At 45.3% G+C, this 23,636-nt stretch overlaps 1 protein-coding gene across 1 annotated transcript; it reads left to right on the top strand.

Annotated features, from left to right (window-relative positions):
* Positions 1-412: 412 nt before the first annotated feature.
* LOC108926503 (mediator of RNA polymerase II transcription subunit 14-like) lies at positions 413-23,445 on the top strand. The gene is made up of 30 exons (XM_029255971.1): positions 413-759; positions 1,977-2,003; positions 2,149-2,254; positions 2,560-2,733; positions 3,411-3,540; positions 3,766-3,894; positions 4,894-5,001; positions 6,197-6,329; positions 6,591-6,741; positions 7,052-7,163; positions 7,615-7,740; positions 7,882-7,960; positions 8,162-8,321; positions 8,513-8,707; positions 9,648-9,785; positions 10,107-10,183; positions 10,402-10,562; positions 11,115-11,261; positions 12,192-12,283; positions 13,375-13,527; positions 13,723-13,992; positions 14,180-14,314; positions 14,419-14,530; positions 15,148-15,330; positions 15,415-15,641; positions 19,483-19,662; positions 20,919-21,026; positions 21,112-21,237; positions 21,906-22,095; positions 22,331-23,445. Exons 1-30 carry the CDS (start codon positions 590-592, stop codon positions 22,402-22,404), a joined length of 4,173 nt encoding a protein of 1,390 aa, XP_029111804.1. The 5' UTR covers positions 413-589; the 3' UTR covers positions 22,405-23,445.
* The last annotated feature ends 191 nt before the right edge of the window (positions 23,446-23,636 follow it).

The raw sequence follows: 23,636 nt of genomic DNA, 5'->3' as shown, positions 1-23,636 counted from the left end.
CCTGAATCCCAGTGGATAACCATGGATCAAGGAAATTATATATGCTCAATTTGTCCAGTAAAAATTACATTAAGTCACACTGGAGAAAAGTGTCACGTAAAAAAATAATATAAGTTATTTTAGTAATTAAAACTACTTTTAAGTACTTGCAGTTTATTAGAGCAGTTTAAAATACTTTAATGTAATGTGCAGAGACAAGTTTTTTTTTCTTTATTAAGTTGAGGCTGAACACAATACAAAAGCTGAACGCAGATATATGAGACTTCTGAGTTTATCAATGTTTACAGCCTATTATCGGGGTTGCGTCACTCCTACGTATTGGACTGCAATTGGTCCCTTTTCATATGGCGCAAAAGGAGTTCCGTATCCGGGTCTTTGATGGCTACAATTTGTCGTCATTTCCTGTGTAACGGAGCAATGGCTGCGCTACGGTGTTGAATGGTGTTTCTTCTTAAACTGTGCGCTGGTTGGCTTTTCCATGGAGAGACGGCGTCCCAGCCGGTCTACAAATAAAGAGGACGTAGTGTGAAAAAAAGAAGTCTGATTTTTGTCCAAAGCGACCTGGCTGTCGCCCCGCTTCAGGCAGCTCATGGCTCCAGTTCAGATGGGTTCGGACGGCCAGCTCGTCCCGCTCGGCGGCCCCTCGGCGCCTCAGCCTCCTCCTCCGGGCGCTCCGGCCGCACACGGGGTCCGGTTGAGTCTGCTGATCGAATTCCTCCTGCAGAGGACCTACCATGAGATCACCCTGCTGGCAGAGCTGTGAGTGGGGATCGGGCAACGACACACACACACACACACACACACACACACACACACACACACACCGCTACTCAATCATGATGATGATGATCATCCTCGTTATCCTTCTCATCAGTCAGTGCTGTCCTCACTCTCTGCCATCGTTACCATTATTAATTATCAAGACCTCATCGATTCATAATGGTTATTAAAATGATCTACCTACCATCAGCCTTAGATTATCATATTCGCTGCTGTCATTACATTAGACAGTAAGGCATCGGTTTGCCCAGTTTTACTTCCATATATATTATGAATTTGCATGGTATTGTCTTTTTTTGTCTCTCTCACTGGCTTCAGTTCATTTTTCATTGTACATAGTGAATCGTAGTGCATTTTTCTTGTACTTGATTCCTGGGATGTTTGCATCTTGAGTAGTAGTGTGACAGAAATGCTCCGCTGTGTGTGTATACAGCGAGTTTTAACTTTTATACCGTACAAGATATACAATACACAACATAAAATATGTCAAAATATCCAGTGACTCAGAAGGATGAATGAATTAATATCTGTTCCTATCAGGTCAATGAAGATATCATTCTCACATCCATTGGTCCATAACCAGACTGACACATCTAAACAAGTGAGAGAAATAGTCCCTCACCATCTATCATATTAAATTATTTTGCTTAATTGATGTGTCTGATCTACCCATTTATGCACCAGTGTTCTCTTAATGTGTTAGTTTCGGGTAAGTACCTTGGTCAAGGGTACCATGGCAGGAGTGGGATTCAAGTTGGAGATTTTCATATTATGAGGCAGTGGCTACACCCCCTTTGCTACCTGATGCTTTACAATACAAGACATCTGAACACAAAGTGGGGGGAAACGCTAAGAATGTGTACCAGAGAGCTCTCAACTTGAGCAGATGTGGGTGGTAAAACCCATACAGATGGAGGAAGTTGCTTCGTTTCACATCGGTTTTGCAGAATGAGCAGAGGGCTCCAGGTTCAGGTTGCGTGTTCCAAAAAAACGTGCACTCTGAAAGGACAGAGCAAAGTTGTCCTGTGCGCTTCCTACTACATTTAAGCAGTCATTACGTGATCTCGAATTGTGGTTTCGAATTGTGTGGTGTGTGTGCGCATGTTGCTGGTGTAGCTGCCTCCCGTAGGGGTAGTGGCTGTGGTCACACCACGTTGTGTTCGCTCATTTTACACCCTTAATTCTTTGTCTTGCAGACTCCCCAGAAAGACAGACATGGAACGGTAAGCATTTCTTCCTGGGTTTGCAAATAAGGGGAATGTGCAGTATTTGGTTGTAGCCGTCGTTGTGTTCTTCGCCCGTCATGTACGGCGCAGTTGTCTCAGCCTAACGTCCGTCTTGACACTTGCGCTTGTTTGTCTTCACCAGGAAAATAGAGATAGTCCAGTTTGCCAGCCGGACTCGGCAGCTGTTTGTGCGGCTGCTGGCGCTGGTGAAGTGGGCCAGCAACGCTGGGAAGGTGGAGAAGTGTGCGGTGGGTCACTCCTACCTCTGCATGTGTCAGCAGTGTTTCTGTTTGGCTGTGCAAGCACATTGCATAGACATCTTATTTAATAAATACCTTTGAGCATCTATCTGTCATGTTGTCTTATGCTGTACTGCTTAAATGATAACAGCGCCTTGTGGTGTAATTGTTGTTGAATTCTAAGGAGAAATGTAAAGCTTTAATGTTGCTCACTTTTATTGGGCAGAAATGGTAAAATTAAAAACAGATTCTGTTGCATATTTTTTTACTTGAATTGTAGAGCCTCTGTCCTCCTTTCTGTGTTTGTGGAGCAGATGATCTCCAGCTTCCTGGACCAGCAGGCCTTCTTATTTGTGGACACGGCAGACCGGCTAGCATCGCTGGCCCGCGATGCTCTGGTGCATGCCCGCCTGCCCAGCTTCGCCATCCCATTTGCCATCGATGTGCTGACCACAGGCTCCTACCCCCGCCTCCCCACCTGCATTAGGGTAGGCTCTTCTCTGTGGTGGGGACACCAATCCAAGGAGCTTCTCTCAGTGCAACTCTCACTCGGGAGAAACATGATAATGAAAGTTCAGGTGGCGATTGTGTGGGTTTTGAATCTCTTTGAAGCTCTTTTCTGAAGATTGGAAACCTGCAGTGTTGTGACAGAAATGTTGCCACCGCAATACAGAGAAACACTAAGACTCTGGCATTTTTAGTTCTCAAAGATAATAAAAGCTGTCTGTAGAGATGTATCTGTCTGCTAGGTTGAGACATGGTTTTAGTTACACTCACAAAGCCGAGTCTTAAATTATGAAGCAGAAATGTATCCAGGGAAGCGTTGACTATGGCCTTCGTTCTAGAACGTCGTTCAGAGTTTTTCCAAAGCGCAACTCATGCCCTACTCTGTTTTCAGTGAAGTGTTTATTTCAAAGGTCCTCCAAGAGTCAGAAGCAGCTTTGTAGAAAATGATTCGTTTATTGTGCAACATCTGCTGTCAGGTCAGTGACAGTGCAACCTTTGACACTGGGCTGTAAAAGTTTCTCAGAGATGGAACTACTCAGATTGGGTGATCAGTTACACTGATGTTTGCACTACCGTTTTAGTGTTGCCATCATGAAATCACTACTTTCCATGGTGTGGGAGGGTCAGTTAAACCTTTCTTTCTTTGCTCTAACTACAGGACAAGATTATCCCACCTGATCCCATTATGAAGCAGGAGAAGCAGACCACCCTGAACCAGCTCAACCAAATCCTGCGTCACCGTTTGGTCACGACGGACTTGCCCCCTCAGCTGGCCAACCTCACTGTGGGTAAGTGCTGCCTGCTGAGGTCGGTCAGTTAGACGCTTTCTTCCTGTGCTCGGTCAGTGTAATAGTGTCAGTGTGGTACGTGAGGTAGGAAATTCGATCTGTCTGAAACTTGTAGGTTTCCACAACTTTAATGTCCTGTCGTTGTCTATAGCAACTTATGCGACTTGAGGAGTCGGTGTCACAAGTTGTTTGGTGGTGTGGTGATTTGTGCTTCTTGTTTTGAAGCCAACGGCAGAGTGAAATTCCGCGTGGAGGGTGAATTTGAGGCCACTTTGACCGTAATGGGGGATGACCCTGACATCCCATGGAGGCTGCTGAAGCTGGAGATTTTGGTAGAGGACAAGGAGACGGGAGGTGAGTCTCGCAATGCTGTACACCTTGGCTTACATACCTGTTTTACTGTATTCCGTTAACGTTTCTTTTCTATTATTTTCATACCATGGTTGTAGTGGTACAATCACTTGTGGAAAGCAGTGTTATTAACTTAGAGTTGTACATCGTTTTGGAGAAAAGCATCTGCTAAATGAATAAATGTAAGTGGTGTTTGTATGTGATGTGAGTTATGTTAGATGCGTTAAACTCTGGCTTAAGCTGGTGGGTCTCTGCAAGTCGGAACTTTGACTTGTAATTATTGTACAGCCTCAGGGCACTGATTTTGCACCAGATAACCAATGCAGAATAAATGAATAGGACTGCATTAATGTGTACTCTTTCTGCAGCCATTCGAACAATTTATGTACGTTAATTTCACAATGCACTCGAAGCGTGGATGCTTAGAAGCAGGTACATCAACTCCCTGTTTGACACTGAGCTTACATTAATGCTACAGTGAAGCTATTACAGCCAGTAACATGTGGCTTGAGTCCGGTTCTATATTTATCTTTATTTTGGCATAGCACATTCAGTAGCGAAAGAGAACGAACTGCCGCCCTGCCCAGGGCAGTGGGTATGCAGAGCTTTCTGCGTGTCTCCTATCCTTTCATTAGCCACTCTCCTCAACTTCTTGTCAAAGCAGGTACTTTATCCTTGCTAAATGGTAGGATTTTGAGAGTATTTTCACTTCCACAGTGTCACATTGCAAAGCCCATATCTGCTCTACCTGCCATAGTTCTTTAGGTCGCCTGTCTTTTTCAGCATATCTTGCATAATTTAAGGTTGACCATCTTTTTGTCACCTTGTCTTATAACACTACTCATTGACAATGAACTTATCTCTCATTTCGTGTCATTATTTTTCCCTCCCAGGTTAAAATGTTTAAAAGTTTCTTTTTTTGGTCACTTTTATAGCACAGCTGTTTTGGACAGTTTCTCACACTGACTTGAGAGTTTGTAACGGTGTTGTGTGTCCTCCAAGATGGCCGGGCCCTGGTGCACACCCTGCAGGTGAATTTCATCCACGAGCTGGTTCAGTCACGCCTCTTTGCTGACGAGAAGCCTCTGCAGGACATGTACAGCTGCCTTCGTATCCTTTTCAGCTCCCAAGCTGACTCTCTGGGCAAAGGAAGCCCTGGCTGTCTCTGCTGTGTTTCCCGCTCCGGCCGCCTTCAGTTCCTCCACGTTAAGCCTGTAGTGCAACATGAGAACGATGGGAAGTGAGCAGAAGGAGCACATGTTTGTTCCAGTCTGGCATCTGTGGTTTTGTGAATGTGCCATGCTAGAGACAGGGTGTCACTTTTTCCATCCGTTGTGGACAAGCTAGTTGTGAACTTTTCTGGTTTTACATACAGAGCAGGAGCGTTAAGAGGAGGAATGGTCACAAATTATTGGGTTTATTTTTCTCAAGATCAAGTTGTTGGTACATGTCTGCCTTTTTTTTTTTTTTCCAGAAAAAAAAAGAAAATTAAATAAAACCCCCTATAGTGCCTTTGTCAATTTTGTATTTTATGGAGTGGAGGAAATGTACTTTTAAGCTTCTGAGCAACAAATTAATTTGAGTTGTACTGAAAGAACGCTTGTTAATATGTTTTCTGTTGACCTGCAGTGTGACATTCTGGTCTGAAAGAATATGTGTCACTCTGGTGGAAGTAGATGTCTTCACTGCAAAGAACTGTTGGCAGGCCGCGTTTCCATTTCACTGTGCCATATGTCAGGAAAATAAGCCCCCGGGCAACGTGGCAGTATAGTGTGGTGTCATCTTGTGAAAAAGCAGATGATGAGTTAATTTTTTTTTTTTCCTTCATCTAAACTTGTACCAGAAATGCAAGCGCTTGACCTGATTATCGCTACAATGCAGTATTTATGCCACTGTCAAAATTACCTGTAACTGGTGTTATTCGCTAAAAAATTAGTATTTTAGAGAGAAATGTGCACCCGTGAAGGTGGCTTCCAGAAGCACTCATTTTTAATGAGCCCCTCAGTGCGGCCTGGCTGTCCTGCGCCTCTCATTAAGGTCTTTGAAGTGCCTGTAAGCACAGTCACATGCATGTTAATGAACGGCTGCTTATTCCCAGCTACGTCGCCCCCCTGAGCTTTGGGAGTTTTCAAGCAGACGAGGATCTCGTATTTCCTGCTTCTTTTGTGCAAACGTGATCTTATGATTTCCAGCCATCTGGCTGTGCCTTGTTTTGCTGATTGTTTTTGAAGAACTTTTATGATGTATGTCTAGGTTGCAGTGCCAAGCTTATGAAAGAGGGAGTACTTGACCACATTCCTTGCAGACTCATTCTGCCTGTCACTGCAGCTGGAGGTGTTGCACTCGCAGGCCCTGATGCTCATCAGGGAGCGCTGGGGGGATCTGGTCCAAGTGGAACGCTACATCCCCGCCAAGTGCCTGACCCTTTCCGTCTGGAAGTGAGTCCTTCTCAACGTCACTGTTTCTTTTGTGATGGCTCTCACTCTGTTTTTGACATCGTTAATGGCTGTTGCCTTGGGATGACTGGTTTAAATCCCTTTTTTCCTGGTGATTTTGTTCTGTTGTTTCTGAATTTCTGTGCGAAAGTAATGATTTTTCTTTGTTGCGAGTAATATTTATAGGGTTAACAAATTCTTGAATTCAGACATTCCAGTCCAGTTGCCCTTTGTACAATCTTATGAATGCCTCATCATATGTAGTCAACAGGTCTTAGGTCGTAAGACTGGCACAGCGTCTGTTCACAAGGTCACCATCAAGATCGATGAGGCTGATGGGTCCAAGCCTCTGCAGATAAGCCATGAGCCTCCTCTACCAGCTTGTGAATCTAAGCTGATGGAGAGAGCCATGAAGGTGAGATATGCATTTACACTGTGATTGTCACTGCAAGTGCAGTCTGTGTTTGTGACATTTTCTAAAAGTTGTTTCTTCCTCATTGTGTGTTTTGAAGAAATAGTTTTCCCTTTAATCCCCTGTGCTTAGCCGCACATGATCTTCTGTTCATATCACAAATTTGGGAAAATTAGGTTGAAAATAGAAACCCTTGGCTGTGGAAACTAATGTTCCCACGTACCACTTACATAAAAGCTGCAATGACCCAGGGCTGCTGCTGCTATCTGGGGCTGTGATAAAGCTTTGCCATCTATGGTTCTCTGTCCTCTAGATCAGTCACTTGTCCGTGGAGAAGCTGTTGATCGATAGCGTACATGCACGGTCTCATCAGAAGCTGCTGGAGCTGAAAGCCATACTGAAGGCCCACAATGTCAACGACAGCTGTGAGTTCCATCAAAAGTCGGATATTTGCATATAAACACTGCATGGTTGTTAGTTCACAGCTTTTCGAATCAGAGACGCATTTTTGTTGCTGCATTCTTTGTGGGGAAGACAAAAAAATCCTTTAGGTCTTAGATCTCAAAATTTTCTTGCAGTAGTTTGACTGAGTCAGGTTACTTTTAAAATTATGTGAATGTATACATAACATTTTAAAAATAGATTTGAGGGCTTACACAAAAAATTTACTTAAAATCCCAAAGATCAATTCCTGCAAAAGAAATTTTTAATCGGGTCAGTAAGCATTTAGCCTCTGAAACTGTTCCATGTTAAGGTGTGTGAGGTTTCCCGGAATAATGGAACCCGTTAGCACCGAGCTGTAAATCAGTTTGTGTTTTTTGTTTTTATTGTCTTTGTAGTACTCAGTACCAAAATAACACAGATGTCTTGCTGCAGCTTTCATAGAATCTGCTCTTCCAACTCTGGTCATTCCCATTCTGGAACCTTGTGGACGCTCCGAGTGTCTTCATATATTTGTGGACTTGCATTCCGGAATGTTCCAGCCTATGCTCTATGCACTTGGTAAGCAGTGTGCTCAGACTGCGCAGAACTCGAAATGCATCAATATCCTATCTGACTACTGATCATTCAGAGGTGCCATTGATTCAGCTGCAGCGTGAACCCTGCTGATACTGGCTCGTGATCCCCTGTGTTTCTGCACAGATCAGTCCATGCTGGATGACATTGAGAAGTCAATCAATGATGACATGAAGCGCATCATTTCCTGGCTGCAGCAGTTGAAGTAAGACTTGGAGTTAAACCCAAGTCTGTACTGTAAATTATGTGTGATCCTGAATTAAAATATGTGCTAAGCATCTTAATGATAACTTTTCCTACTAATGTTCTCTGGGTCAGATGTTAAGTTTTTGTATGTGTTCCCTTCAGACACAGACACTGTATGGTTTTTGTATGAGTAGCTGTTCATGTGCATGTAATGGTTTAGGTTCTGGCTGGGGAAGCAACGTTGCCGACAGTCAGTGAAGCACCTCCCCACGGTGTGCAGTGACACACTGAACCTTGCCAATGCCTCGTCACACCCAGCTGGCAGTCTTTCTAAGCACCATCTCTTCATCAAGCTTACTCGCCTCCCGCAGTACTACATAGTAAGTCCCACCTCTTCCTGTCTTTCAATAAACTCAACCAGTAAGAGCGGTGGCCTTGCATTTGTGGTAGGATGCACCATTTCACATTTCTGAAAGTTTTCCTTGCTCTCATGATCGCACACTCTTGCTGGCCTTCTTGCCCACTTGCACTGTCTATACTAACTGCGCGCCTCTCTTTGGTGACGTGGTAGGTGGTGGAGATGTTTGATGTGCCCGGATGCCCCACTAAGTTGGAGTACAGGTATCACTTCCTCTCCGTGGCACAGCTGGAGGGTGACGATGGACCTCCTAGTGCACAGCTGCTGCAGCAGTTCAAACCCAATGTGGACGAGCTGGTGCTGGATGCCATACCTAGCAAGGGCGTCCGACCAGGGACCAAGCGGAAGGTATTGTTTGTCAACTGTCGTTCAAAATCTTTTAAGTTCCTGGACCAGTGCACACTTCTTCATGTTTCCACATTGTTTAAGTCCATGCATTCATTTCCACTGATTGCATAAGCAGTGTAGGGTCACAGTGGTTCAGAGTCTATCCCATAAGCATAGGGTGTGAGGCAAGGTACCCCCTGGATGGGATGCTTGTCTATTGCAGGGCAGTCACACGCTCATACACGGTCCACCTGAAACATCTCTTTGGAACATGCGGATTCCACACACTGAGCCGCATTTAAACCCACAGGCACGGGCTGTGATGCAGAAGTGCTACCTGCTGCGCCACCTTGCCTCCCCATACTGTATAAGCGACTAACCTAATTGAAAAGATAAATTCTTGTGTGGAGAAAAGACTGGAAGCATATTCCTTTAACTCACTGGATGTGACTACTGAGGAATTTAGATCTCATTCTTTCTGGCAGTGATGGTTTCTTTGCACCAGCCGTGTCACTACGACAGCTACATTGATGTACAGTAGAGAGCAGACGTAAAGTAGCTGTCGTTATGGAAAGAGCTCAAGTTTGGCTCCATTAAGCTGGGATGTGGCAGGTAGACAGACAGATGGGCGGGCAGGCAGGCAGGCAGGCAGTCTATCAGGCTGTTGGTCTTCTGCTGCTTCATGGCTGGGCTGAAACTTTATCTGAATTGGACACCTCCATTGCTTCTTGTTCTTCGCAGGTGTAGATGATTCAATCATCTCTGTCCTGGACAGTAAAAGCACCGTCTTATTTTCAGTCTATGCTATGAGTACTAACTGTGTGCAGTCGGCACTTTGGTTGTATTTTATACCCAGAAGAAAAACAGTACAGTTAGTGTCAAGTGTGAACCACTGAGTATAACGAACATGCTGCTGTTTGCTCAACCCCCCCCCCCCCCCCCCCATGGCTTCCATCAACAGTTGTCTGGGGAGCAGGCTGCTGCTATCGAACCTAAGAAACCCAAGCGGTCTGGGGAGATGTGCGCCTTCAACAAAGTGCTGGCCCACCTGGTGGCGATGTGTGACACCAACATGCCCCTCATCGGCCTGCGCTGTGAGGTAAAGCCCCCCTTTCATCTTCGTGATACCCTTGGCGAGAGCTGAGTGGAAACGCACTCGAGAACTGAGTCATTCTGGCAGTCGCCTCCAGGGAGGAATGTAGAGTTCTCAGTAGCAGCTCTCCTACTGGGTATTGTGTGGTCTTCAGTGGGGGGCAGCCTGTATGGCAGGGAGAGAACCGGGGTGTTTTTCACGTTCCCTCATTACCATCAGAGGAGCAGAGTCTTGTGCTGAATACTAATTGCTCTGGAATAAGAACGGGCAATAAGTATTTTTAATGCCTTTATCCTCACGCTTTCCCTCGACCTTCTTTGCCTTCAGCTGTCCAACATGGGAATCCCACACCAGGGTGTTCAGGTAGAAGGGGACTGCTGCAGCCATGCCATTCGTATCCTCAAGTAAGAGCCCCCAGCCACTAGAGCACCTTACAGGTTCTAGTGGGGATAGTGACCGTGTTTTGAAATCAGAAAAAGTTAAAAATTAGCTTTCTGTTTCCTTATTTACTTTTTACACAGCAAATCCAGAGTCAAGATTTTGTGTGTTTCTGTGTTTTTGTATAAATTCCCTGTATTGTCTGATCTACCTAAGAGAAAGTCCCCCTTTCCTCACTTTCCAGAATCCCCCGCTGCAAAGGCGTCAGCGAGGAGACCCAGAGGGCACTGGAGTGCTCCCTGTTGGACTGCACCTTTCGGCTGCAGGGCCGCAACAACCGCACATGGGTGGCAGAGCTGGTTTTCTGCAACTGCCCCCTTGGCAGCACCTCCAGCAAGGACCAAGGTGGGAGTGGCCACATGTCTCACAGGGATGACTGCGGACCCACCTGTGTGCTTGTCTTTATAACCTCTGAAATGTAATAGATTCACCCTATTGATGCCTAAGAAAGAGAATATGATAGAATGTATATTTAATGGCTGGATGTTTGTTATTGAGTTTGGTCTTATGCTACAGTGATGCCTGAAATAAGTTGTCAGGTCTCATGCAGCACAGTTATGTAATGTCATCAGGTTGGCCGTGGTGTAGGGTTGCGGGGCAGTGCAGTGCTGTCTTGCAAGTTGAGGGTTGCCAATATGGGGCCCAGGCCTGCCTGTTCACTTCAAGGGTACTGTAGTGAAATGTATGGCTCTATAATTGGGGGAAATTGTATCTTTGTACTGCGATGTAGTTTTAGCTGGGTAACAGTTTATATCATCAGGGTAATAGAGGTGTCCCTCATATACCGGGTTTAATTTGTTCCATGAAGTCTTCCCATGAGACAAATTTGTACATTGCTTTGGAGAGAAGTGTCTGCCGAATGGGTAAATGCGAATGTGTCGTTACTGTGTATTGCAGCCTCCACACGGCACGTGTACTTGACCTATGAGAACCCTCTGTCGGAACCCGTGGGAGGACGCAAGGTGGTGGAGATGTTCCTCAGCGACTGGAACAGCATCAGCCAGCTGTATGAGTGTGTGCTGGAATACACCCGTTGTCTGCCAGGTAAGGGGGGCACAGCACACACAGGACCTTACCACGATTTCCTCCTCTACATACTGCTTTTTACACTGGCATAATGGTAGTGAAGCAGCCAGCATAGCAGTCAAGAATGTTGATGTTGTTGTCAAGGCCTGAGCAAGGAATATAAACTAAATGGGTGCAGGAAAAAATCTGGCAAAGTCTGGCAAATAGTGTAATGTGTAAAAATGTTGACAGTATGTATTTAATGCCAGTTTTGCAGCTTTGGTGCTTTTAATCTATTAATGTTATAATATCCTAGAGTGGTGTTGTAAGGTTGCCTGAATAGGACGCTTCACAGGTTTTAGGTCTTTATTGTTTTACATTATTATTTACTGTATTGTGTTGTTAAATGTATCTTTTGTATTTTATTTTGCTTATTACCATGAACTCCATGCAGTAGAGAGTTCCGGAATACAGAATACTTGTGAAACTGGCTTATTTTCTACAGACTGGGGAGAGAGGCTGAACAGCCTTGACTAGCCTTTGTTTCAAGGACAAACTGATCAGTAGGTTTCAGGCTGTATAACTAAAAGACATGACAGGGACGTGGAGGGGTGAGCTGCAGATACATGATGTGTTAATATCAGCGCGGCTGTGGTGGGTCTTTTATTAAAACATCTGCACACATTTGCGATGCAGAATGCCTGGTAATTCTGTAATGAATAGAACACTAATAAAACAAAATAAAACAGTAACGGCAACCTTTTTAAAATTTGTGACTCATTGTGACTCCAGAGTTGCATTCCAGCAGTGTGTAAGCATGTGTTTCTCTGTACTTTTGTGTACTGTAAAAAGAGGGTAATTTAAGGTAATAAAAGATGCAATTGATAGTTGTGGAGGTGACTTGCTGAACTCTTTCCTGGAGTCTAATTACTGCTTTTTTCTTTTTTATTCTTGCCCTGCTCTTCCAAGATGTGCCGTCATACATGAGCATCTTCTCAGAGGTGCGGCTCTATAACTACCGTAAGCTGGTCCTCTGCTACGGCAGCACCAAATGCAGCTCGGTGAGTATCGCGCTGTGACTAGCATATGCTGTAGTGTGCTCTTACTTAGTGTTCTCAGTATGTCTGCTTTCTAAATGTCAAACAAAATTAACATATTAAAATTGAAATATTGGAATTTTTATCCACAGTCATTCAATAATTGGTCGCACACTGAGTCACACTATCAGTCACGTTGTGGGCGATTTAGAGTCACCAATTCACTTTAAACGCTTGCTTTTGGACTGTGAGGGAGAAAACCAGGTCGCCCAGAGAAAACCCTCATCAACACAGGGCGAACATGCAAACTCCATGCAGGCTGTCCTGGATGTGAACCCCACAATACAGGGGCTGTAAAGCACTAGCACTGCCTGCAGCATTACTGGGCCTCCCAAGAACCATAGAAAGAAACCAAAAAATAAAAATAGAAAATAATAGAACGAAAAATGAAGAGAGTTAAAGGGGAAAAGGTAGAATTTTTTTCTTCAATTTAATCAGTGCACTTAAGGCGTGTTTATGTAAGGGAAGCCTGCACTTTCGAAGACTTGAACATTTTTATTAACTTCAAGCTACATTAAAATCTCATTTAAATTAGTGAAAATAGTTTTCATTCCTTTACAATTCCAGTTGTTAGGAGATTGATTGATCCCATAAACAATCACTTTTTTTTTAAGTCACCATCACTCATGACCACATGGCTGTAAACATTGTAGAAGAGAGGTCAGTTAAGGCAGTTCCACACTCCTATTTTAGTTTTGTGCTCTTTACTAACATCTTTGTTAGGCACGTAAAAATAGGTTACATTTGCTATTGCACAAACAAATTTTTTTGGGAAAATAAACAAAGAAAATGCTTTTTAAAATAAGATACATCTTCCAGTTTATTTCAACTAGGATCTGTCGCTAGTTGACTGTTCATCACGCAAGAAGTTAGTGGAGTAATGACTGATGTGGTTGTTTTTTCTCTCCACATTGCAGAGGCCTGGTTCTGAGGACATACCTGTCATTTTGCACCTTTGTTTTTTGCATGGCCTCGGGATTGTTTACAGATAAATGTCAGTGTTTCAAGTGTGTGTGGCTCCTCGCTCCAGCCCTTTTGTGTGTGTGTGTTTCCAGGTGACCATCCAGTGGAACTCTGCAAACCAACGCTTCCACCTCTCCCTCGGCACGGTGGGGCCCAACTCAGGATGCAGCAACTGCCACAACATCATTCTCCACCAGCTGCAGGAGATGTTCAACAAGATGCCCACAGTGGTGCAGCTGCTCCAGGTACCCCTACCCCTACACACTTCCGTTCCAGCTTTACTTTTCATGTTTTCTGTTTGAGTCTTTTGTGATTTCTTATAAGCTGTATGATTGAATGCTGGTGCTGAAGAAATGCGTCACGTGCTCTTCAGCCTAATGAGGTTTACCACGTTTGGCTCATGTCTGTCAGGGAACTCATTCACCCTTTTTCGCGCTCAGATTTTGGCTGACACCCAGGCACCCCTCAATGCTATCAACAAGCTGCCCACAGTACCCATGCTGGGTCTGACCCAGAGGACCAACACGGCCTACCAGTGTTTCTCGATCCTGCCCCAGTCCCCCATGCATATTCGACTGGCCTTCCGCAACATGTACTGCATCGACATCTACTGCCGCAGCCGAGGTGTGGTGGCGATCCGCGATGGCGCCTACAGCCTTTTCGACAACACCAAGATTGTTGAGGGGTTCTACCCAGCGCCAGGGCTCAAGGTGATCCGCAAACCTCACTGGGGGTCTTTTTCTTAGTTGATAGTTGAAGCTGTTGTTTTCTCAGCTGACAACTACAAGTGCAGTGTAAGGTGTGAAGGCAACATGTGAGGAGGATGTGTGTGTGGGAGATTCAGGAAATCCACAAGCTCTGGGCTTTATGTATCACCTTTCATTTAAAATTTGGCAGACCTTCCTCAGCATGTTTATGGACAGTAGCCAGGACGCCAGGCGGCGCTCCGTGAACGAGGATGACAACCCGCCATCACCAGTCGGCATGGACCTGCTGGACCCCCTCGCCTCCCAAATACAGCCCCAGCTCCAGGTGATGATGGGAAGGGTGTCTTGAACAGAGCATAGCTTTTCAGGTGTGTGTACCACCGGGTTACATCTTCACACTCAACTCCTTCTCTCCTTCCTTCCTTTCAGTTTCTGAAACAGCAGCCTGGGGCTGGTATCTACCCAGCACTCACCTCCCCGCCCAGTGCATACCACCAGAACATTGCCCCCTCACCCTCCATGATGCCCACACCGTCCCCTGGTAAGGAGGCCACACTAAAACAATGTCTTGTACCTGCATGCCAGGATTCCTTCCCATTCTCCAGTCCTTTGTTTACTCCAGTTTTTTTCCTTGCTCTGTAGGGACCCGACCCCTCCACCTTTAGCTTCTGTATAGGCTGTGTTCAGCACCTGCCTTCCGCTGGCTGATTGTGTGCAGGGACCATCCATGCAGTCAGTTCCCCCAGTGGTGCAATGAGAGCCCATCCCCCTTTTGCCCCCATTCTCTTCTTCCTCATCTTTGGACATTTCTATGGGCCGAACTTCCAGCTTTGCCAGCCACATGGAAAGTGTTTGGTCTGACACAGAGTTGTAGCCCAAGGCCAGGCTAGTGTGATGGAATGCAGCGCTTGGCTACTGACTGCAGAGCTGCCCTCTGCATCAGATGTGTTGTTCTCCTAAATCATAAAGGGAATTATGGGAAGAGGCACATACAAAGGTGACAGTATATCCACAGGCTGCCTCTGAATGTTTTCTGGGAAGTGGTGAACTCCAGAGGATGTCTGAGCTCATCACAGGTGCTTTGTGGTGTGTGATTTGGCTGTTTTGAATTTCTGAATAACATTGAATGTCTAATGTTTGCATATGTTGTATTTTCAGGAGCTCTAGATCCCAGCTCCCCCTACCCCATGGTGTCTCCTGGTCAGCGGGCGGGTACCTGGCCAGGATCTCCCCAGGTATCTGGCCCCTCACCTGGTGCTCGCATCCCCGGAATGTCACCGGGTAACCCCTCGCTTCATTCTCCCATCCCGGATGTGTCACAGTCCCCCCGTGCCGGAGCCAGTAAGTACCAGTGTAATGTGGTGAAGGTCCTTGCTGGTTTCACTGTAACCTCCCTCACTGCTGTGTTTGTACCCGCTGTCAAAGTGCCGACCAACATGCCGCCTCCTCGCAAGTTACCTCAGCGCTCCTGGGCTGCGTCCATCCCCACCGTGCTCACCCACAGTGCCTTGAACGTGCTCCTACTGCCCTCTCCCACGCCATGCCTAGTCCCAGGGTTGGCCGGCAGCTACCTCTGTTCCCCGCTGGAGCGCTTCCTGGGCTCTGTCATCATGAGGAGACATCTGCAGCGCATCATCCAGCAGGAGGCCAATGTGAGTGTGTTCCGTCTCTGCTGGTCTCATTGACTCCTCCTACATTGACTGCTCGTGCTGCAGCCCGCATACACATTTTTAAAGATGTGAACTTTATTTGGTTTGTGTTTGCCATTTTATTTTTCTTTTCTTTCCGTCACCCATCTTTTCTGAAATTTCCGCTTTTTTGTGGAGCAAAAGCAGCCTGTGATTTCCCACCCAGCTTGCTCACCCACACAGGAGGGAGAGATGGTCTAATTCAACTCACTTCCACAGTGTTTACAGCTTATGTATTTGCCGGTATCAAAATTATGAACATTGCATGTGTTTATGGAATGAATTGTCAACAGCCAGCAATGATTTAGAGTTTGTGGAGACATTTTGATTTTCATTCATTTAAAATTTGTGTTAATATATGTCTATAATTAATGAATGTCTATACAAGATTTGTGCGGAGCCTAAACCTTAAGTTGAGGGACAGTTGTATTTTTAAGCTTTTATTGATTGTTGCACATGCCTATGGGATGAATCAGTCAGTAGTTAGCTTTCAACAGGGCTTTCTAAAGATGATAGGTTTTACCTTTTAATGTAGTTCAAATTAGTGAAATAAAATTAAATATCAACATTTAACATTAAAAAAAGAGGAGGGGGCGTATGCCTTCTTATTAACGACGCATGGTGTACGAATATGGAAGTGATTTCACAGAACTGCGCTCCAGACCTTGAATACCTTCTGATCAAATGCCAACCATTCTACCTGCCCAGGGAGTTCTCGGCTGTGCTCATGGCCGCCGTTTACATCCCACCCCAAGGGAACATACACAGCGCTCTGAACGAACTATACCACATTGTCACTAAGTACGAAAACAAGCACCCAGATGGCCTGTTCATTATCTCTGGGGACTTTAACCAAGCCGACTTTAGGAACGTGTACCCAAAGTACCATCAGCACATCTCCTGCCCCACCAGAGGCTCAAACACCCTCGACCACTGCTACGTTTCACACAAAGGCACGTACTGCTTCCTATTGCATCCGCACCTCGGGCAGTCAAATCATGCCTCGATGTTACTGCTCCCAGTCTACAAGCAGAAACTCAAGCGCTAGGAGCCTCTGACGCGTACTGTGCAGCGCTCGACACTAGAAACGGAGGAAAGGCTCCAGGACTGCTTTGACTCCGTGGACTGGGACATGTTCAGAAACTCATCCTCCAATCTGGACGAGTATGCCACAGAGGTCACGGACTTCATCCGGTACTGTTTAAGTGTCTGCTTACCCCATAAAACAGTCCGCTCATTCCCCAACCAAAAACCATGGATTACCTCCGAAATATGATCCACGCGCGTACCTGCGCACTTCAGTCCGGAGACACGGATGCGTACAAGAAGTTTAAGTACGAGCTCCGCAAAGCCATCGCCAGCACGAAACGGGAATACAGCAGGAAGGTAGAATCTGAGTTTAACTGCACTCAAGACACACGTAGGTTGTGGCAGGGAATCCAAACTTTAACAGATTATAAACAGCAGACGTGGACATTGACAGGCGCCGCTGCGTCTCTCCCTGACGAACTGAATGCGTTTTACGGCCGTTTTGAGCTCACAAACAAAGATCCCCCAGTGCGAGCTCCCGCAGTGCTGCATGACTCCAGTCTCACCGTCCCTGTGGCACAAGTGAGAAAAACTTATAGCCGAGTCAACATCCGCAAAGCTGCTGCTCCGGACGGAATTTCAGGGCGAGTTTTAAAAACATGCAGTGAGCAACTGGCTACTGTCTTCACGGACATATTTAACACCTCCTCAAAAAGCTCAGCTGTACCCACCTGTTGCAAAAACACCACCATTATCCCCGTTCCTAAGAAAAACCAAGTGAGCTGCCTTAATGACTATTGCCCAATGGCACTGACCCCCATTGCAATGAAATGCTTTGAGAGGCTGGTGCTGAGGCACATTAAGGACATCATCCCAGACATTTTGGACCCACTGCAGTTTGCCTACCGCCACAACAAATATACTGAAGATGCAATATCACACACACACTTCACACCACTCTGGCTCACCTGGACAATAAAAACTGCTATGCAAGGCTGTTATTTGTGGACTATAGCTCGGCATTTAACGCTGTCATCCTGACCAAGCTGATCCAACAAACTACTAGGTCTGGGACTGAATGCCACATTGTGCAACTGGATCCTGGATTTCCTCACCAACAGATCCCAGTGTGTGCGGATTGGCAGAAATACCTCCTCCCCACTGACCCTCAGCGCTGGCACTCCACAGGGAAGCATCCTGAGCCTGGTGCTGTATTCCTTGTTCACACATGACTGTGTGGCCAGGCTCAGCTTGAACACCATCATAAAGTTTGCTAATGATACCACCATTGTGGGTCTGATCACCAACAACAATGAGACAGCCTACAGAGAGGAGGTAAGGCTCCTGGCAGAGTGGTGCCAAGACAACAACCTGTCTCTCAATGTCAGTAAAACTAAGGAGCTGGTGATTTCACTTCAGGAAGCAGGATACAGCTCATGCACCCATCTACATAGGAGGGGACATTGTTGACCTTCTCTACAGCTTCAGATTCCTAGGGGTCATCCTCACTGCTAAGCTCACATGGACTGAGCACATAGCATCAACCATCAAAAAGGCCCATCAATATCTCCACTTCCTCAGGCGTCTGAAGAAAGCCCGGATGTCTACTACAGTCCTCACCACTTTCTACAGGTGTGCTGTGGAGTCTGTCCTCACAGGGTGTATTACATCCTGATGTTTAAACTGCTCCATACAGGACAAGAAAGCCCACAGAGGGTGGTCAGAACAGCTCAGGAAATCACTGGCACACAGCTACCAGCGTTACAGGACACCTACACCACACGTTGCCTCGGAAAGACGATACACATCGTGAAAGATCACGGTCACTTTTCTCTTTTCTGTCGTCTGGAAAGCGGCTCAAGTCTATTCGAACCCGCACTGCTAGGTACAGGAGCAGCTTTTACCCCACTGCTGTAAGAGTATATAACACTCACCAATGTTCCACCTTTTGTAACTAGAGTTGGACTGCTCCTTACAAGCACATTGGTAGATTACACTGTCACTTTAAACATTCGCAATCTCATTCTCACATTCTGAGTTCTCTGGCTTTCTACTGTTATTTTATTATAATTACTCATTGTTATTGTTTTGTTTGTGCAGTATTTCTATTGTTTTTGTTCATAGTCTGTGGAGAAGCATTCAAGAAGAATTTCATGATACTTGTACACAGTACTTGTACCTATGACAAACTTGAACATTATGGGTGGCACAGCGAGTGGTGCTACCCCCTCACAGCAGCTGGGGGGTGTGAGAGAATGTGTGTTCTCCCCCCCCCCCCCCCCCCCCGCTTAGTCTGTGTGTGTTCTCCCTGTGTCTCTGTGGGTTTCCTCTCACTTAGTTGTGACTTGGTGTGTGACAGTCTGGTGTTGCGCCCAGGGTGCACCCCCCCTCAACCCTGTAGCCAATGCTTCCAAGATAGGCTCTAGATCTTTGTGACCCTTCTCAGGACAAGTGGTAACGGAAATTGGGTGAATGTATGGATGATGATGATAAACTAAAAATAAGTTTGTATAATATTTTTATTATGGTTTTATGTGAGGCTTGTACAGAACCCAGCCAGTAGATTGAGAAATGTCATCATTTTAATGATTGTGACTTGGTAATCAAAATCGTGTTGGATTTACAAACAAATCGACTTAGACGTGGTAGCTCCCTTTATCTCTGTATGAGGATAGAGTGTGTCACTTAGTTTGGTATTGATGAGACATAGCAGACCCTGCTCCTCAGAACATGGATGTTATGCTAATGCTCCCCCCACCTGGCTTCCTTCTCCCAGCTCAACATAGTTTCTGCCAACGAGCCCGGCGTCATCATGTTCAAGACAGACGTGCTCAAGTGTAGGGTGGCGTTGAACCCCAAGAACTACCAGACACTGCAGCTGAAGGTCACCCCTGAGAATGCAGGACCCTGGACCCAGGAGGAGCTGCAGTTCCTGGAGACGTTCTTTGAAACCAGGGTATGAAACCCCCCCCCTTCTGGCCATCAGCAGTGCATGGCTGCTCTTTTTGCTGATTGAGTGTGTGTGGAGAGGTAGTGTGTGTTTTCAGTCATACATCCAAGAGATTTCTCCAAAAAGGGCTTGAAATTACAGGTGGTCCTCCAGTTACGACAAGAACAGCAGCCTGCTGTGCTGCCACAAGGCACTGCATTTCCTGTTTTTTGGGTCTCAATCAGTGTCTGTATTGACGACTGCATCGTATTTGCAAAAATGTTTTATTTCTAAAACAATTTGTTTGTGATTGAAGCCAACGAGCAAGTCACTGAGTGTTCTGGTGAAGTAGAAAAGAAAATCAAAAGCAAACGGATTCAGAAATGAAACAAAAGTACTAATATTTAATATAAATATTGTACTTTTTTTTTTAAAAAATCATTCTTTTGAGTGATATGAATAATGTGTGAAATTAGTACAAAAACGTTAACAAAGCCGAATGGGGCTTTAAGAAATATTTGTATATCCTTATGGTTTATCTAATTCGATATAAGAGGATTTGCAACTATGACAACCTGTAGCTCATTCCAGAGATGTCAGATTGTGAATGGTTTGCATCTTAATTCACCCTTTCAGTTAAAAGGATATTCATTTGTTCAGACTTTAAGAATCTGTGCTACTCAAGAAGTACTTTGGACCAAGTTGTCCAGACTTTTCATTCCATAAATCCATCTGGGTTGAAACATTTACATTTGATTTATTTTAATTAGCTGACACTTTTCTCCAAAGCTTTTCTCTAATATTAGTAAAATGCTTGTCATTAAATATGACCTACAGCACAAATCCTCATACAAATGTGTAAAAAGGGGACAGTTGGTAGTGCAGTGGTTAGCGCTGCTGCCTTTGGACCCAAACGTCGCAGGTTTGATCCCCCACCTCCAGCTGTAATACTCTTGAGCAAGCTACCTACCCTAAATTGCTCCAGTAAAATTACCCAGCTGTATAAATGGGTAAATAATTGTAACCGTAACATTGTAAGTCACCTTGGTGAATAAGGTGTGTGGGCTGACAGCACTACATAGAGTTCATTGGAAGTTGCTTTGGAGAAAAACATCTGCTAAATAAATAAATGTAAATATGAGTCACTTTGGTGATAGCTAAGTATCAGCTAAATAAGTAAATGTATGTAAATGCTCTTATGAGAAGATGTGCATTTCAGTATGGATAAAGGTGTCTGGGAAAGACTTGAAATGCTGTTGCCGATTCCCCCTTTTTTCTATCAGGTTGCCGGACCCCCTTTCAAGTATAACACACTAAACGCCTTCACCAAGCTGCTGGGGGCCCCCACCCACATCCTCAGGGACTGTGTGCGCATTATGAAGCTGGAGCTGGTGAGCACAGACTGCAGTGAGAGAGAGGAGAGCTGGGTTCTGTGTGTGTGGGGCTCACTCTATGGATGTCTCTCTGCTGCTCCAGTTTCCAGACCAGGCTGCCCAGCTCAAGTGGAATGTGCAGTTCTGCCTGACGATCCCCCCGAGTGCCCCACCCATTGCCCCTCCTGGGACCATCGCCGTTGTGCTGAAGTCCAAGATGCTGTTCTTTGTAAGAGCTGTCGTGTCGTGTTGCGTCACTCCTTACGGACTGTCTTAAAGCTGAGCCGCTCCACCTGCCACACATCACAGCAGGGTGTGAGTGCGGTACCTTCGGCAGAGGGTGAAGGTCATCCCCTGTGAGGTTGCGAGTTAATATATCTGTCACACAGAGTGAATCACTCCCCGCCTCACTGACATGTTTTTATGGTGGGATTCCCAGAAACACAGCCGAATGGCAGCTGCGCTCCACCCCCCCTTGATCCTCCTCAGCTCATGGTTTATCCCGTTACAGTTTGATCCATTTATACAGCTGGAAATGCCCTGGAACATCATATGCAAATATTTTCCGCAAAGGTTACTGCAGGGCCGCTCCGCTTCTAAGAACAAAAATACCAGTTCATCAGGCTCCAATTCCATGTCGGTTACAATTATTCATTAACTTGATGCTCTTCTACAAAATGACCTGCAGTGTAAAGGTATTTACAGTGATTTACCCATTTATACAGCAGAGTAGGTATCTTCTCAAAGATACTGCAGCTGGAGGTGGGATTTGAACCTGGGTCCTTAGTCTACAGGCAGGAGTTGTAACCCACTGTACCAGCTGCTGCCTCATGCCCGTAGCCCCCGGGTTTTTGTCTTACCCCTGAGCTCAACCCCGCTCCCCATGTGGCCCTCCAGCTTCAGCTGACCCAGCGGCTGCCCCCAGCACAGGAGCCGTTGAGCATCATTGTGCCCATCGTGTACGACATGGCGACGGGGCTGACGCAGCAGGCCGACATCCCACGCCAGCACAGCTCATCGGGTGCCGCAGCGCTCATGGTCAGCAGCATCCTCAAGCGCTTCAACGACATGCATCCGCCACGCCAAGGTCAGTGCCGGGTGGGGGATGGGGGGGATTGGGGCTGGCTAGTGTGTAGCACGTGGATGCACTAACTAGCAAAGCACTAGACAGTGTGCGCTGGTTAGTTGTGTTTTTGGAAGTCACAAGCAAAGTAACCTTGTGCAGACAAAAGTCAAATTTTCACCCTGATATTTTACACTCTGCGGTTTTGTCATTTCTCATCTGCTGTGTTCTTTAACTTGATCCCTCTCTTCCCCCTCAGGTGAGTGCACGATATTTGCCTCGGTGCACGAACTCATGGCCAACCTCACACTGCCGCCTGGGGGACGCCCATAGACCAGAACACACACGAGGCTCTGAGGTCCACTGGGTACTTGGTGCTCCGGCTCCAGTGTGTGTTGATACAGGACACTTTGGCAGTAAACTGTGTCTGCGCACAGCGCTCAGCTCCTCTGCAGCTCCAGGACAAGTGACACATGAATAGCCATTGAACACTGTTTTTAAAGGATTGCTTGTGGTCATGAATGAAGACACAACTGCAGGAAGCTCCTCTTCATAAAGCCAGTCATAAATTATTTTACATTACAAAAAAGGAATTTATTTTTTCAGATGCACTGCTTACATGAAATACAGTATATGTTTACTAGTACGTTTTATACTTCCTTCTTTACACAATTTTGAAAATATGGTTGTTTTTATGAAGAAACTTTACAAACTTTTTTTGTACTGCAGGATTCCAGTGTTAGATGTGTTGGATGTCCTTGGTAATATCAGCAATATAAGTGTTTTTTCTTTTCTTTGGACTTGAACCTTATTTTCTGTTCAGCCTGTCACTTTCTGTATTGCAAAACTGTGATAAACTTTATAAATATGCTGTATTTTATTATAACGGTTTTTGCATACAAAAGGGCATCAGACTTTTTTTCTAAATATTTAATAAAAAATGTGAACAGATTGTAACATTTCTCATGTCCTGCACACATTTACAGGAGTTGTAATCAGCATATCTTTGGTTTTGTCTTAGCTAATGTCTCTTCACATTATTGTACACCAGGGCTTTTAGTGGCACTTTTGTCTTTATGTTAATGCTTTATTTGATGCCAGTTCAATTAATATAATTTACTTAACTCATTAATTGATGCTTCCCTCCCTTGCCCACCTCCATATTTTAGGTTCAGCTCCAAAGGAACTTTTTTATATTTTCTTCTTCAGTGTATTTGAAGTACATAGCAAATATGCAGTGATAAAATGTCATTGTCATTCAGACAAGACTGATACCTTATGGAGTGTAAAGGAAAAAAATCTGAACTTTTCAACTTTGTTATATCTACCACAACCAACAGCGGAAGGAGAGGCAGCTGTTGTCTTTGAGTAAAATATAGAAACATAACATTATGTATTTTTCCATATAAGCATTACAACTGAATGGATTTTTCTTCCAGAAATGTCTTTGAATAAGGACCTCATTAAAAATGCTCTTCAGTAGGAAAAAGTTTGAGAACCTACTACAGGTCTTAGTTTATTTTTCTTAACTGGAGAGCAAAACTGCCACGGCAACAGTATAGCGA

This window comes from Scleropages formosus, chromosome 1 (genome assembly GCF_900964775.1).
Source record: "Scleropages formosus chromosome 1, fSclFor1.1, whole genome shotgun sequence".
Lineage (NCBI taxonomy): Eukaryota > Metazoa > Chordata > Actinopteri > Osteoglossiformes > Osteoglossidae > Scleropages > Scleropages formosus.
The sequence above is the reverse complement of the archived record's forward strand: the minus strand, read 5'-3'. Positions and strand labels throughout refer to the sequence as shown.

Coding starts and splice junctions, on each gene's coding strand:
- LOC108926503 (XM_029255971.1), top strand. CDS start 590: ATGGCTCCAGTTCAGATGGGTTCGGACGGCCAGCTCGTCCCGCTCGGC. Junction 8,708..9,647: donor GACCAGGGACCAAGCGGAAG/GTATTGTTTGTC, acceptor TTCCATCAACAG/TTGTCTGGGGAGCAGGCTGC. Junction 9,786..10,106: donor TCATCGGCCTGCGCTGTGAG/GTAAAGCCCCCC, acceptor CTTTGCCTTCAG/CTGTCCAACATGGGAATCCC.